Source organism: Cricetulus griseus, chromosome 5 (genome assembly GCF_003668045.3).
Source record: "Cricetulus griseus strain 17A/GY chromosome 5, alternate assembly CriGri-PICRH-1.0, whole genome shotgun sequence".
Lineage (NCBI taxonomy): Eukaryota > Metazoa > Chordata > Mammalia > Rodentia > Cricetidae > Cricetulus > Cricetulus griseus.
Window position 1 is genome coordinate 101,914,976 of NC_048598.1, and position 13,654 is coordinate 101,928,629.

Below are 13,654 nucleotides of genomic sequence, written 5' to 3' on the forward strand. Positions count from 1 at the left end.
CGGGATGTCGCTGGTTCCCTCCTCTCCCTTCCCCTCCCTCTCCGGACCTCTCCCACGACCGGAGAGGAAGTAGGAGAGAGAAGGACAGGGGGGTGAAAAAGGAAAACAAGAAATAAGGCTGGGTTGGACCAGCGCTTCCCCACTCCCCACCTCCGTCCTGCTCGCGGGTCGCGCGACGCGGGGCCAGGGTCCGGGTCCACGCCCCGCCGAGGCGGGCCCGCCAGCCGGCTGCGGGGAAAATTACAAGGCCTGGAAAACAACCGTCCTTCCCCGCCCCTCGCCAACCCCTTCCCCGCGCTACGCCCCTGGCACAGCCGGGTGGAGGCGACTGTTTTATGTAATCGCGGGGCGGCAGGTTTGCAGGCTGGCGGCAACAGGGAGGGAGGGACCCCCCAGCCCGGCTGCCAACTGGAGGCCCTGACAGCGTTCCCCCGGGGTCCCTGGCACGACTTTAGGTAAACCAAGGCTCATATGGGGGTAGCCGGCTGTACTTGCAAACAGCTTCCCCTCTTCTGGGTCCCTCGCAGTTTGGGTAAACTGAGGCTTGTGGTGGGGGTTGGGGGACCCGGAGCTCAGATACCCGCCTCTTCCTCTCCTGGGTTGCTTGCACTTCTTGGGTAAACTGAGGCCCAGGGTGACCGTATGGAAAGCCGGAGCTTCCAGGCTGCCTCACGGTCCTGGCAACACTTGGGGAAACTGAGACCCAGGGGAGGGCGACGAGGAATCGTGCCATCGCCCTGGTGGCCCGGCGGGGAGGTGTGGAGGCAGGGGACCGTCACTTCCTCGCCTTCCCCTCAGCTCCCCGGGCCAGCGCGCCCCCCACGCCCCAGCCGCGGGTCCTCGGGGTGCGCACCGCGCTCCCGCCCCCGCTGCCAACCCGCCCCGCCCGGGCGTCGGGGGCACATCCCGCGCCCCCTGCACCCCGCCCTGCGCGCACAGGCCGGGGCTGTTTATCTGGGGCCCCCACCCCCTGCACCCGAGGGGCCCCTCTCGCCCGCCCCCAGCACCCCGGGGTGCTCCGGGCCGTAGATAAGCGGGCGGCCTGGCACGGCGCCGCGCACGGGGCGGAGAGGTCACGGGCTTGCCAGGGGAGGGGCCGATGGGTCGGGGCTGCGCCCCCCGCCCGCCCAGCACCCCCAAATCCCTAATCGCAGCCCGATCTGCTCTCGCGGCGCAGCCCCGCGGGACGTGGCAAGAGCCGACCTGCAGAGCCTGTTCTGGCCGCGGCGGCCGGGGGGGCGGGCTGGGCGTGGGGGTGCGGGCGCTGCGGCACCTTTAAGACGAGGGAGGACCCCTCTGCCCTCGGACAAACCAGGAAGGGAGTCGCGAGCATCATACGGGGCTTTGCGTACTGTACGGCTACTGTAGGGCAGTGACGCCGCCGCCGCCGCCGCCGCCCGAGCGAGCGAGCGAGCGAGGTCCGCGCCGCGGGCAGCCCCGATCGCTCGCGTCCTCCGGGCCGGGTCCCCGCGAGTGAGCCGCCGGACTGAAGGGGACCCCTCTCCGGGAGAGGTGGGTTTCGTTTTTCTGTCTATCTTTCTTTCCTTTTTATAAATTTAAATTTCTTGCATGGTGGGGACGCGGCCGGGGGCGCAGTGCGCACCCGGAGCGAGCGAGCGCCCGTGCGGAGTGAAGACGGCTGGCTGAGGGTCTGGGGTCCCGGAGACCAGGAGGTGCCGGGCCGCAGCCGGAGGCTGGCGAGCGGGCTCCGCCCGGGTCCCTCCGGGGCGAAGGGCACGACCCGCGCCCGCTCCCCTCCTCCCGGGTGGCGCTGCACGGCCTCGGGGCTCCCGGCGCGCGGGCTGCGGGGGAGGGGAGCGGGCCGCACCGAGGGCGGAGGTGGGGGCAGAGGGGCGCGTCGCGTGCTAAGTTTGCAGCAGGGCCCGGAGCGCTCGCTGTCTCCCTTCCCGAGTGGTCGTGGGCAAGCGGGGCAGGGGAGGGGATCCAGGAGTCCGCGCAAAGGTTGGAGTTGGCCAGAACGGAGCGCCATGGGGGAGGGGGAAGGGGCTGAAAAGGTAGGGAGGGGGGCTTTACAAAAAAAAAAAAAAAAAAGAGCGAGAAAGGCGGAGGGGGGGGTGGTAAGGGGTGGGGTGTCCGGGGGGCGGGCGCGGCCTTTCGCGGTTCTCCTGGGCGCTGTAGTCCTTTCTCTTAAGTTCAGGGCTTGCCGTCTTGGAAGGTGGTCAGGGAGTCTGAACTACAAATCCCAGAATTACCCGCGATGGCGGCGACTCAGGGAGGGGCGTTGCGGAGGAGGGGCGGTGAGTGGCGGACCAGAGGGCCAATGGAAGTGACAAGCCGTCCGGCGCGGCATAGCATGGGGGCGGAGCCTGCGTCAGGGCGGAGCCTGCGTCGAGGGGCGGGTTCTTGGAGAAGGGGCGGGGCTTCCGCGGCTCCCTCGCCGGGGGCTGGTGGCGGTCTCGGCTTCCGGCTGCCGCCCCTCCCCTCCTGTTGTGTAACCGTCCCTAGCCCCCCCTCCGTTTCGATATTTTAATTTTTTCCCCCTTTCCGTTTAGTTCCGGACGCTCCGGGACGAGTAGAAAGGTTCCTCCGCAAGACAGGACGTTCCCTCCCCGGGGGAGGGTGTGGTGTCGGGGCTTCGGGGCTTCAGGCGAGGCCGGGGATGCGCGGCCTGGCGCGGGCCGGGCCGGGCGCGGGGGAGGTGACGGGCGGACCCAGATCCGGGGTAATTTGCATCGCCCTCCCCCCAGCCCGGGTGGGGATTGGCCGGGCGGCGGCGGAGGGTGGCGCGGGGCCGGGCTCAGCGTCGCCCGCCCGGGCTCGGAGCCGCCAGCCCGCCGCAGGCATCGTCACGGTCGCCGGGGCCCGCGCGCCGCCCGGGAAGGAGGTAGGAGCCGCGCGGCCTCGGGCCCGCTGTCCCTTTCCTTCCTTCTTCCCTTCCTCCTCCTGGTCGCCATCGCCACCACGTGCGCCCCCGCCGTCCTCCCCACCTGGGCCTGGCACCCAAGGGTGCTCCTTTAGTGGCGGAAGTGAGAGGGAGAGACAGATGGCTTCCCTAGTTCCCTCCTCTCCTTTCTCTCCCCTTCCAAGCAGACCTACTTAGCTCAGCACCCATGGGTGACAGACTTGGCGGAAACCCGTGTCCCCTCCCTCCTGCCACAGCTGCTTCCCCGGGCGAGGGTGACTCCGGCCTCCTATGTCAGCAAGCCAACCCCCCCACCTTCCCCCAAGCCTGGGCCCAGGGCGTCACCCTGAGTGGCCGCTCCCACGCTGAGGAGGGGGAGCCCCCCCCCCCAGACACCGAGATGATTCCTTGCAATTGGCAGGGCTGTGGTGGGAGAGGTCCCAGGCCCTTCCTCTTGGCTCAGGCTAGGCCCTAGGTTGCACGGGGTTCTCCCAGTCGGGGACATCTGCTCACCCCAGGGTCACCTCCCCACCCCACACCTTTCCCGGAGGGACTCGAGTGGCTCCCCCAGCTGGGCCCTGGCACCTCTCCGGGGCTGGGCTCGGGGCTCTGTTTACCGGCAGGCATTGCTGTGGAGACGGCCTGCGGGAGGGAGGGGAGGGGACAGGCTACGCTGCAAGAGAGGCAGGAAACAGGATCCAACGGGGACACTGAAATTTTAATTTGCCGGTCACTTTGAGGGTGGGGGTATTTATTATTTAGTTGAGATTGGCGGTGGCGGAGGCCATTCAGCTCCTGGCCCTGTGTGGGGCAGCCATACACCTCGGGTTTCAGGAGTGTTTGGGGACACTGAGGCCTGAGAGGCAGGGCCAGTGTGGCCCTGTGTGGGGCCGGCTGTTGGGCAGGAGTTCCTCGTCCTTGTGCCTTTGGGTGCACTCTGTTCTTTTCCTCGAGGCTGTGTGACCTATGGCTCGGTCCTCGTCACATAGAAGGAAACCGAGGCTTGGAGTGAGGAGGTTCCCTGTGAGCCAGGGTCTTTTCGGAGCAGAGGGACATGGAAGGATGGGTAGACTCAAGGTCATGTCCCTGGTGGTCCTCCCTCTCAGTGTAGGGGTCTTTGCAGAAATTTGGAATGTTTTGGGGTTATCTCTTCCAAGAGATTGAGAGGCTGTTGTTGGGGCCTGGATGCAGTGACTGACACCTGTCACCATCATCGGGACTCTGCCCATGATGACATTGAGCCCAGAGAGGGATAGTGAGACTCCAAGGTCACACAGTTGGAACCCTACTCCTGCCCACTGGTCCCATGCATCTGTCACCCTGTGGGCTTGGCACCTGGTGGGCAGTATGCATCTCGACCCTAAAACCACAATACCATAGTTCCACACCTGGTCCCCAAATCTGGCAGAGCTGTGGTTTCTTGTGATCATTCCAGAAGGGACGGAAGTTACTTTCCCAGGGCCTGACGTGGGGAGGGGTCCACAGGTGACTTTGAATGGGCTGGCTCTCAACTGTTATCTCAGAGCCCTCCCCCCATGAGGTTCCTCTGCACCCTCTCAAGTTCCCTGGGGCCAACTCAGGGCACCCCAGGGTCTGCTGGGAGTTGGGCGTGGGTCTCTGCCATCTGAGCCACCTTGGCCTTGCCCCACTTCTTGTGCCTCAGGCTCCTGACTCAAGGCCATCATAGGCCCTGCAGAAGAGCAAGCTGAGGCAGGGTCTGCCACCCACACAGAGGGGCCACATTTCCCCCTCTGCCTCAGTTTCCCTGACCGTGTCCTCTTTCGGACTTTGCTCAGCCAACCTGGAACAGGTTTGGAGCGACTGATGGGTGGGAGCGACTCTGCCATACTGAACTGGTGGAGAGACCACAGGCCTGCCAGCCCCTAGGTGATATTGCCCCATGACTTACCCAGAGGCCAGGGCCCCTGTGCCCTGAGCTCCCTAGGGGCTGTGTTGGGGGAGGGGAGAGGCGCCCTGGGAAGAACAAGTTAGGCAAGACCAGCCAGGTTCAAATTCCAGCTGGCTCTGTAGCTCTGCACCGGTGGCTTCCCCCTCTGATTGGGTCCCTGATTCCAGATCCCATCCCGGGAGTGTCCCGTGTGCTCGGGTGGGATGTGGGTGGATCAGCTCTCTGCACCCCCATGTCTGGGTCCAGCCTCTGAACACCTACCGTGTGGCCTGAGGACCGGCCCCTCCATCTGTCCCCTCAGCAGGCTGGGGCTGGGCCACTCTTTGGCCGTCCCCACCCACACCTTTCTGGTTTGACTGGAAACAGGCTGGGGCCACTGTGAGCCAGGATGTGTCTGAGAGAGAAGGTTGCAAATTCTGCAGGATGCTGGTCCACCCAGGAACCTGGGGGGCAGCACTCCTGGTTGAAGGAGGGTCCTGCTAGATTCCCTCAGACTTGCTTTTTGTGGGTATCCTGGATAACCGGTGCAGCCAAGCTCAGTTCTGGCAGGAGGTGACAGGGTCCTCTCAGTTAGTCTTGGTTTGCTCCCAGCATCAAGAGCCTCACTCCCTCCACTTCGGGGAAGGTCCTGGCTTCCACTTGGAACTGGCTTAGGCCTCACTTGTGGCCTTCCTGGATGAGTGGCCCTCAGAGCGTGGGAACAGGGTGGGCCTGGGCCCCACCCTGGAGCTGGTCTCCCCACAGGCCTGCCTGTCCCCGCCCCCACACGCACACACTTCCCACTGCGCTGGCTGCCTTCCTGCCTCTGGCCCTTTAAGGCCCCCGGGCAGGAAGCCCCTCCCCATTATGGCAATAAATGCACAGTAAATGGTGGGGCCTGCTTGAACCCTGCCTGGCCCTCTGTTGCTACCTAGTTGAGTTGGACTGGCGGTCAGGGGGCTGCCCATGCACCCCCACTGAATTCCTGTCCCATTAGACCAGGGACCAGACCAGGCGGGCATTGGCATTAGGTCAGGGCTCTGTAACCCGTGGGGACCAAACTTGCAACATAGGCTGGGAGGGGGCGGGGGCCTCAGGGCATGGGCCTGGCAGGCTGCACCTGCAGCCAGGCTTGCTGTGTGACCTTGGAGATGCTGCCCACCCTCTCTGGGCCTAGTGAAGGCAACTGTGAGGAGCTCCATATCCCCAATGGTTGGTGGGCACCGAAGCAGTGGCGTGCCATGTGGGCTCAGGCCACAGCTGGACACTTGCTGGCCAGAGTTTCTAAGGAAACTGAGGTCCAGAAGGGCGTGGCCTCTGGTAGGAGCTCATCCAGGAACCCTGGCAATGGAGGGTGGAAGGTGGGTGGGGTGGAGTCTGACCTCTGTTGAGCTGGTCCCACCCCCTGGAGTGTTCAGGAAGGTGGTGGGTGGCAGTTTCTCTGCCTAACCTCTTCCCAGAAGCCCCTCTTCCTTCCTGAGGGTGGGACCTGGAGGCCAGCCCTAACCTTCACCTGTGTGACCTTGGGAAGACCCCAGACTTAGACTTCTACACCTCCCCCACCTCCAGCCTTGCTCAGGCCTGTCCCTACGCCTGAGCTCCTTTCCTCAGTCCCTGGGTCCTTCCTGTATGCTGTGTGACCTTGGCTATCTGTGTTGTCTCTCTGGGTCTTTTGGGGCTGTGGAAGAAAAATGGGAAGGAGGAGAGCGCCTGATCAGTTCCTGATGGTCTGGAAAGTTGCAGCGAGTAACCCTAGGTTAGAGAGGTGGGACCAGCAGCCGTCCCCTGATACTGGGTGTGTCAGCCTGCCAGGTGGGTGGAGCAGGGTGTGGGCCTGGGTCTTTGGTTCATCTGACCTTTTGCTGTGACCCTACTATATGGCCTGGCCCCAAGAGAGGGTGCCCCACCTCTCCAACCCAGAAAGGGCCTGCCAGGGCCTGCCCCTTGCCTGGCCGCCGACTCAGACTGAACAGCCCCAGAAATCCCACGGAGGCAGGCACAGGCAGGAGCTGTCATGCGGGGACCCCAGTGTTGGGAAGGTCTCCCTGAGAAGGGACCTAGCCCTCGAGCTGGGCAGCCTCAGGACTCATGGTTGACTGATGTGGCTTACAGGTGCCTGGTGTGGTTTCCAGGCACCTGTATGTCCCAGGGGATGTGGCTGGGTCTCAGGGCCTGCTCCTTGCCTGAGGCCCCCAGAGTTCCAGGTGGTGCTGAGGCCTAGGGTGTGGCATGGCACATGGTGCTTGTTCCTGGAGAAAAGTTGGGTCATCTGTCTGCAGGGGTCCTGGGACCCAGAAGGTGACAGAAGGATAGTCCTGCTGATGGCCTCACTAAGCTGCCCAGCTCTCTCTGGGCCTCGTATCACCTTTGTCAGTGGGGGTGTGTGTGTGATGTGATACAGGGGCTGGCTCCTCTGATCCTGTGTTTCCCAGCCACATCCTGCAGGCTGGAGCCCGGGTTCCTTCGAACTTAAAATAGGGCTTCAGCAGCCCCTGGCCCTGGAGCTCCATGCCTGGTGGGAAGCCAGGGTGGCTGTGCCCAAGGCGACAGCCAGGCTGACTCACTTGTACTTTTTCAGGCCCTGGGGGCCCCTGAGGGACACCTTTCAGCCATCTCCAAAGGGACCTGTGTCACCCTGGCTGGGGGACATCTTTGGGGTCATGTGCCCCTTCCCTCTCAGTGGCAGGCAGTGGTGGGAGGAACAGGCTTGTCTTGTCTGCCCACATGTTCCCGAGGCTGGGGGCCAGACGGCAGATGGTGGCAGGGGGTGGAAGCCACCAGTGGGGGCTCCTCGAGGCTTCCCAGGGCTGTGCCTGGCGTAGGGTTCCCCTTCTGGCCCCCTAGTGCCTGCAGTCACATCTGAGCCTCCCTCCCCTGTGCGGGGGTGAGGGGTGGGCTCTGCTCAAGCAGCTGGTGGGGCGGGAAGAGAGGGTGGGCGGTGGCTGAGGGGCACAAAGGACTCTGTGTCATGGCCACTCTTATGGGGAGAGACCCACCATGGACGGTGCCTCCCTCTGGAACTTCTGGGTGAGGGCCAGGCCAGGCAGGGTACAGGAGGAGCCCAGAAGCCTTAGGAGGCTGAGGAGGGTGCGGCTTGGGCTCTGTCCCTTCTGAGGACAACGTCCAGTGGCCCCGGGCATTACAGTGGCAGGTAGGAGGATCTGGAGGAATGTGGGCCTTGTTGGGTGGCGAAGGGCAGCCTGGCTCCCTGGAGAGGGCGGAGGGGTGGGGACAGCGCCAGAGGGTTGCACAAGGCTGTGGGCAGATGAGTCACAGCTTGGGGGGGTGGGCAGAGAAGAGGAGGGGTGGGGACGGGTGGGACAGTCCGGTAACCCCCTGCCAGGCTCCTCCAGGGACAGGTGCCCATTTGCCAGGAGGGGAAACTGAGGTCTGGTGCATGCTGAGCGCCACCCTGGGCAGCATAGCAAGGTGGACAGCAGGCCCTGTCCCTGCCCTGCGTGGGGCGTGGCCTGGCTCTAGTTAGGTTTCCCCTGTTACTCACTGGCTGGATCTGGCCAGGGCTCAAGACAGAAAGGGGGCACCCCAAGTGTACAGGTCTGGAGGGGGCAGGGGCTGGCCTCACTGTGGGGCATGGATGGGTGGCTTTACTCCCCAGGAGTCTGCAGGCACAGGGAGTCCCCAGCCATTCTCTGGCTTCTTCGTCTACCACGTCTGGGGTCTTGGTACTAAGCAGGGACTGGGAGGTACGGGAGCTCCCCCTGGGGAAACTGAGGCTGGGGAGACCAGGAAGAGTACCCTCCTCTGATGGCCGCCCCTCCCTGCAGGTGTTGGCGCGGAAGATGGCTGGCGGCGTGGACGGCCCCATCGGGATCCCTTTCCCGGACCATAGCAGCGACATCCTGAGCGGCCTGAACGAGCAGCGGACGCAGGGGTTGCTGTGCGACGTGGTGATCCTGGTGGAGGGCCGCGAGTTCCCCACGCACCGCTCGGTGCTGGCCGCCTGCAGCCAGTACTTCAAGAAGCTATTCACATCGGGCGCTGTCGTGGACCAGCAGAACGTGTACGAGATCGATTTTGTGAGCGCCGAGGCGCTGACGGCGCTCATGGACTTCGCCTACACGGCCACGCTCACGGTCAGCACGGCCAATGTGGGCGACATCCTGAGTGCAGCGCGGCTGCTGGAGATCCCAGCCGTGAGCCACGTGTGCGCAGACCTGCTAGAGCGCCAGATCCTGGCTGCCGATGACGCTGGTGACACGGGCCAGCCTGACGGGGTGGGACCCACTGACCAGCGCAACCTGCTGCGTGCCAAGGAGTACCTGGAGTTCTTCCGCAGCAACCCCATGAACAGCCTGCCCCCTGCTGCCTTTTCGTGGTCCAGTTTAGGGGGCCCTGACGATGACCTGGATGCCACCAAGGATGCTGTGGCTGCCGCTGTGGCCGCCGCGGCTGCGGGCGACTGCAATGGCTTGGACTTCTACGGCCCGGGGCCCCCGGCCGAGCGTCCCCCCACAGTTGATGGGGATGAGGGTGACAGCACCTCAGGGCTGTGGCCCGAGCGGGACGAGGACACCCAGGCCGGAGGGCTCTTCCCACCGCCTGCCGCCCCACCGGCCGCCACACAGAATGGCCACTATGGCCGTGCAGGGCCTGGGGAAGAGGAGGCGACATCACTGTCAGAGGCAGCCCCTGAGCCTGGTGACTCCCCGGGCTTCCTGTCAGGCGCAGCTGAGGGCGAGGACGGTGACACGGCCGACGTGGATGGGCTGGCAGCCAGCACGCTGCTGCAGCAGATGATGTCGTCGGTGAGCCGGGCAGGGGACAGCGACGAGGAGTCCCGTGCGGACGACAAGGGTGTCATGGACTACTATCTGAAGTACTTTAGCAGTGCTCATGAGGGTGACGTGTACCCAGCTTGGTCACAGAAGGGAGAGAAGAAGATCCGGGCCAAGGCCTTCCAGAAGTGTCCCATCTGCGAGAAGGTGATCCAGGGCGCAGGCAAGTTGCCCCGCCACATACGCACACACACAGGAGAGAAGCCCTACGAGTGCAACATCTGCAAGGTTCGCTTCACCAGGTGAGCCATGTGGCGGACAGGACAGGACAGGACAGGACAGGACAGGTGGGAGGGAGGGACCATGGAGTGGGCCTGTGCCTTCCTTCTACTCTGCTCCAGAGTTGCTCTTCTCTTTTCCCATAACAGAGAGGGGGGGGAGGGGGGGAGGACGACACTTGGTCATCTGGTTGGTCAGTCTTGATAGTGTTTTCTCTTTTTGAGATCAGGTCTCCCATGTAGAGCAGGTGGGCCTGAAACTGGCAGAGATCCTCCTGCCTCTGCCGTCCAAGTGCTGGGCTCCAGCTAGCAGTTGTTAGGCACTTGCCAGGTGCAGAGATGCTGGACAGATGGGCCAGATTCCTACAAGGCCACCAGCGAGACCTCCCTGAGACAGTTCAGTTGAGCAGGAGCTCAGGGCCCAGCTGGAGGTGTGGAAGTGAGAGTTCAGGTGTGGGCTAGGGACTGTTTGTGATTAGGTCTGAGGGATCCAGAGGTAGCCCCTGAGCTATGGACCCAGGTCAGGTTAGACGTGTGTGTGTGTGTGTGTGTGTGTGTGTGTGTGTGTGTGTGTGTGTGTGCGCACGCGCACGCGTGCGCTCCCTCGCGTATGTACCCACGGTAGGGGGGTGACTGGCAGGCAGGGGTGCAGCCAGGCCCAGGCCCAGTGACTCAGCATTACCCCCTGCCCTGGGGTTCCCCAGCCACGCCTACCTGGCCTGAAGAAAGAAGCCATTGTCCTAACTTCCTTGCCCCACCCGACCCCCTTTCCAAAGCACCCTGGCCCCCTCCCCAGAGGGCAAGAGTGGAGGGTGCGGCGAGCTCCAGTGCCCAGGAGTGCCAGGTGGGGACAAAGAGCACCATGAGAGGCGGTTGCTTTAATGGGCGAGACTAAGGGTGGATAGGCTCCTTCCCCAGGGAGTGTCCTGGGGTACCACAGGCCCTCCTTCAGATCCTGGGCTCTGAGGGACCAGCAAGGTGGAAGTACTGGGCCATCCATCTGCAACCCAACACAGTCCCTCCTCACCAGGTATACACCCTGGCTCCGCTCTAGTTTGGGGACTGGTTCTTCCTTCCTCTTAGAGAGACTGAGGCCCAAAAGGAGGTGCCTGTTCTCTCATGGCCTGCCTGCTTACCCCTTCTATGGGGCCTTCCCCCCACCCCCTAACTACCCCCTCCCAGCCTGGAGCCCAGGGGCCCCTGTGACTCACAGTGAGCGTTGAGTAAGCCAGTCCTGTGGCAGCCGGGGCTATAATTACCCAGGCCAGGGCTTGGGGTGGTGAAACTGGGTCCTGCCTCCCACCCCTACCCTGCCTGTGTGGCCCCTGTCCTGCTGTGCAACCTTAGGCCAGTCAGTTCTCCCCTCTGAGCCTTCTGGGGAAATCTCCATACACAGCTAGAAAAAGTTTAACCACTGAGGTGCTGGGTAGGTGGGGGCCTATGCAGGGGGATGGCTGAAACTCCCAATACTGGGTGGCAATCTTGGGAGGGAAGTATGCAGGGTGGTGGTTTATCTCATATGTGTTTTCTTAGTACAACTTAGGGTCTGTTGCAGAAGGCCACTGGCCATGTCCTTCAGAGCAGTAGGGAGCAATGAAGGGTGCAGGGTTGGCAGCCTGGGCGGTGCCAGAGACAGAGCCCAAGCAGGAGCCAGGTCCCTAGGGATTGGCAAAGGCAGAGGGACATCCAGAGTGGGGCCATAGGGACTGAATAGGAGTTTATCAGTCCTCATGGTCAAAGAAGCTGTCAGGGTTGCTGGACGGTTGTGGAGAGCTAAGAAATGTCACACAAGTCAGGTACAGGGTGATCAAAGTGAGAGACAGTGGGAGAAAGTCCAGCCCCAGGCTGCTCAGTGGGCAAATGAGCTCTGCCTACTTTGCACACAGAACCTTACACTTGGGTAGTCTTCATTCTCTTCAGAGCAGTGACCACACCTGTCACCCAGCACCCAGGAGGCTGAGACAGGAGGATGGTGCCTTCCAGGCTGTGTCTCAGGAGTGCAGGGGTGTGGACATTCAGCAAACATGCTGAGTGAGGCCTTGGGGTGTGGGGGCAGTGGTGCAGGCTTAACTGTGAGAGTTTAGGAGGCCCTGCAGGGTGGCCTGGGTGGGAAGACGGTCCTTCATGCATGCCTTTGGGATGTAGAACTTTTGATTGAGATAGGGGGTCTCTCTATGTATAGACCAGGCTGTCCCAGAACTGGCTGTGTAGCTCAGACTGGGCTCCGACTCACACATCTGCCTCTGCCTCCCTAGTGCTGGGAATGAAGATGTGTGCCTCTTGAGTATACAACTCTTACATTTTTGGTTGTGAGCCTAGCCTTTAAGGCTGAGCCATCTCTTTAACCCAAGTATATAACTCTTTTTTTTTTTTTTTTTTTTTTTTTTTGGTTTTTCAAGACAGGGTTTCTCTGTGTAGCTTTGGAGCCTGTCCTCCTGGTACTCGCTCTGGAGACCAGGCTGGCCTCGAACTCACAGAGATCCGCCTGCCTCTGCCTCCCGAGTGCTGGGATTAAAGGCGTGTGCCACCAATGCCTGGCCGTATACAACTCTTTAACAGCCAGAACACCTGCTGTAGTTCTGGGCCCCCTCTTCCTAGGTGGCATTTTCAGGGCCTGGCATCTAGCAGGTGCCCAGTAAGTCAACAATGTTGGTGCAAAGAGGCACACCCCCACCCCCACCCTCACTGGTCTCTGCTGGCTGTGAGAAGGAAAATACCCACTTTATTTAGTTTAGTGTTTTCCAGGGGTTGCAGTGACGCCAAGTGCGGGCTTTGGCTGAGGGGTTGGGGTGGGGCTGGGGTCTCCCGGTACCTGCTGACTGTGCCGCCCGCCTGCCCGCCCACAGGCAGGACAAGCTGAAGGTGCACATGAGGAAGCACACGGGGGAGAAGCCGTACCTGTGTCAGCAGTGTGGTGCGGCCTTCGCGCACAACTACGACCTGAAGAACCACATGCGTGTGCACACGGGGCTGCGGCCGTACCAGTGCGACAGCTGCTGCAAGACCTTCGTGCGCTCCGATCACCTGCACAGACACCTCAAGAAGGACGGCTGCAACGGGGTCCCCTCGCGCCGTGGCCGCAAGCCGCGCGTGCGGGGTGTGCCCCCCGATGTCCCCAGTGGGGCCACCGCGCCCTCTGGGCTCCCCGACACCCCGCGCAATGGCCAGGAGAAGCACTTTAAGGACGAGGATGAGGATGAGGACGAGGCTGGCCCGGATGGCTTGGGCCGCCTGAATGTAGCAGGCAGCGGCGGCGGCGGCGGCGCGGCGGCGAAGGTGCAGGTGGCCCTGCAGTGGCCGCCGCGGAGGGTAACTTTGCAACCTGACTTGTATTCAAAACAAAACAAAACAAACCAAAAAACAAAACAAACTAAGAGAAAACAGAGAGAAACCACACCCACCCCAGCACCACAGCTGTCTGTCCAGACGCCCTCCATCCATCCACGCGCGGATCTTTGTGCGTGTATATATCCATGGCCGATGCGGGCACGCCTGCCTTTCTCAGATTCTTAGGACATGGTCCCACCCGCTCCCACGCCCTCGCCCCGTCCGCGTGGGGTCCCACCCCGGAGGTCCCCCGCCTGCTCCTGGCTAAGGTGAGGGTGATGGGGACCCCCAGGACAGGCGCCCGGCTCCTTGCTGGTTGGTTTTAGGGGTCTCAGAAAGACCTTAAATGTTTTCTGTCCACAGTAAGTGGACGTTAAAATGGTCCCCGGCTCCCCACCCTCCTTCCTCAGGGCACTTACTAAAGAGGGGGGTGTCCCCTCGGCCTCCCTGCTCCCGTCCCGCCTGTGGCCTCGCACCTCTGCACACCCCACCCTGGCCACCACCTATACACAAGTCTATTTATTCCCAATCTGGGTGGCAGAGCTGGGATTTGGGGGTCCGC

The 13,654-nt window shown here is 62.7% G+C and overlaps 1 protein-coding gene across 1 annotated transcript; it reads left to right on the forward strand.

Moving 5' to 3' along the window:
- The first annotated feature begins 2,691 nt into the window (after positions 1–2,691).
- Positions 2,692–13,161, forward strand: LOC113836173 (zinc finger and BTB domain-containing protein 7A-like). Its single transcript, XM_027419276.2, is given in 4 exon segments — positions 2,692–2,845; positions 8,537–9,789; positions 12,612–13,017; positions 13,020–13,161. Coding segments are annotated over 3 exon segments (1,716 nt in total). The 5' UTR covers positions 2,692–2,845; positions 8,537–8,551; the 3' UTR covers positions 13,092–13,161.
- Positions 13,162–13,654: the final 493 nt, after the last annotated feature.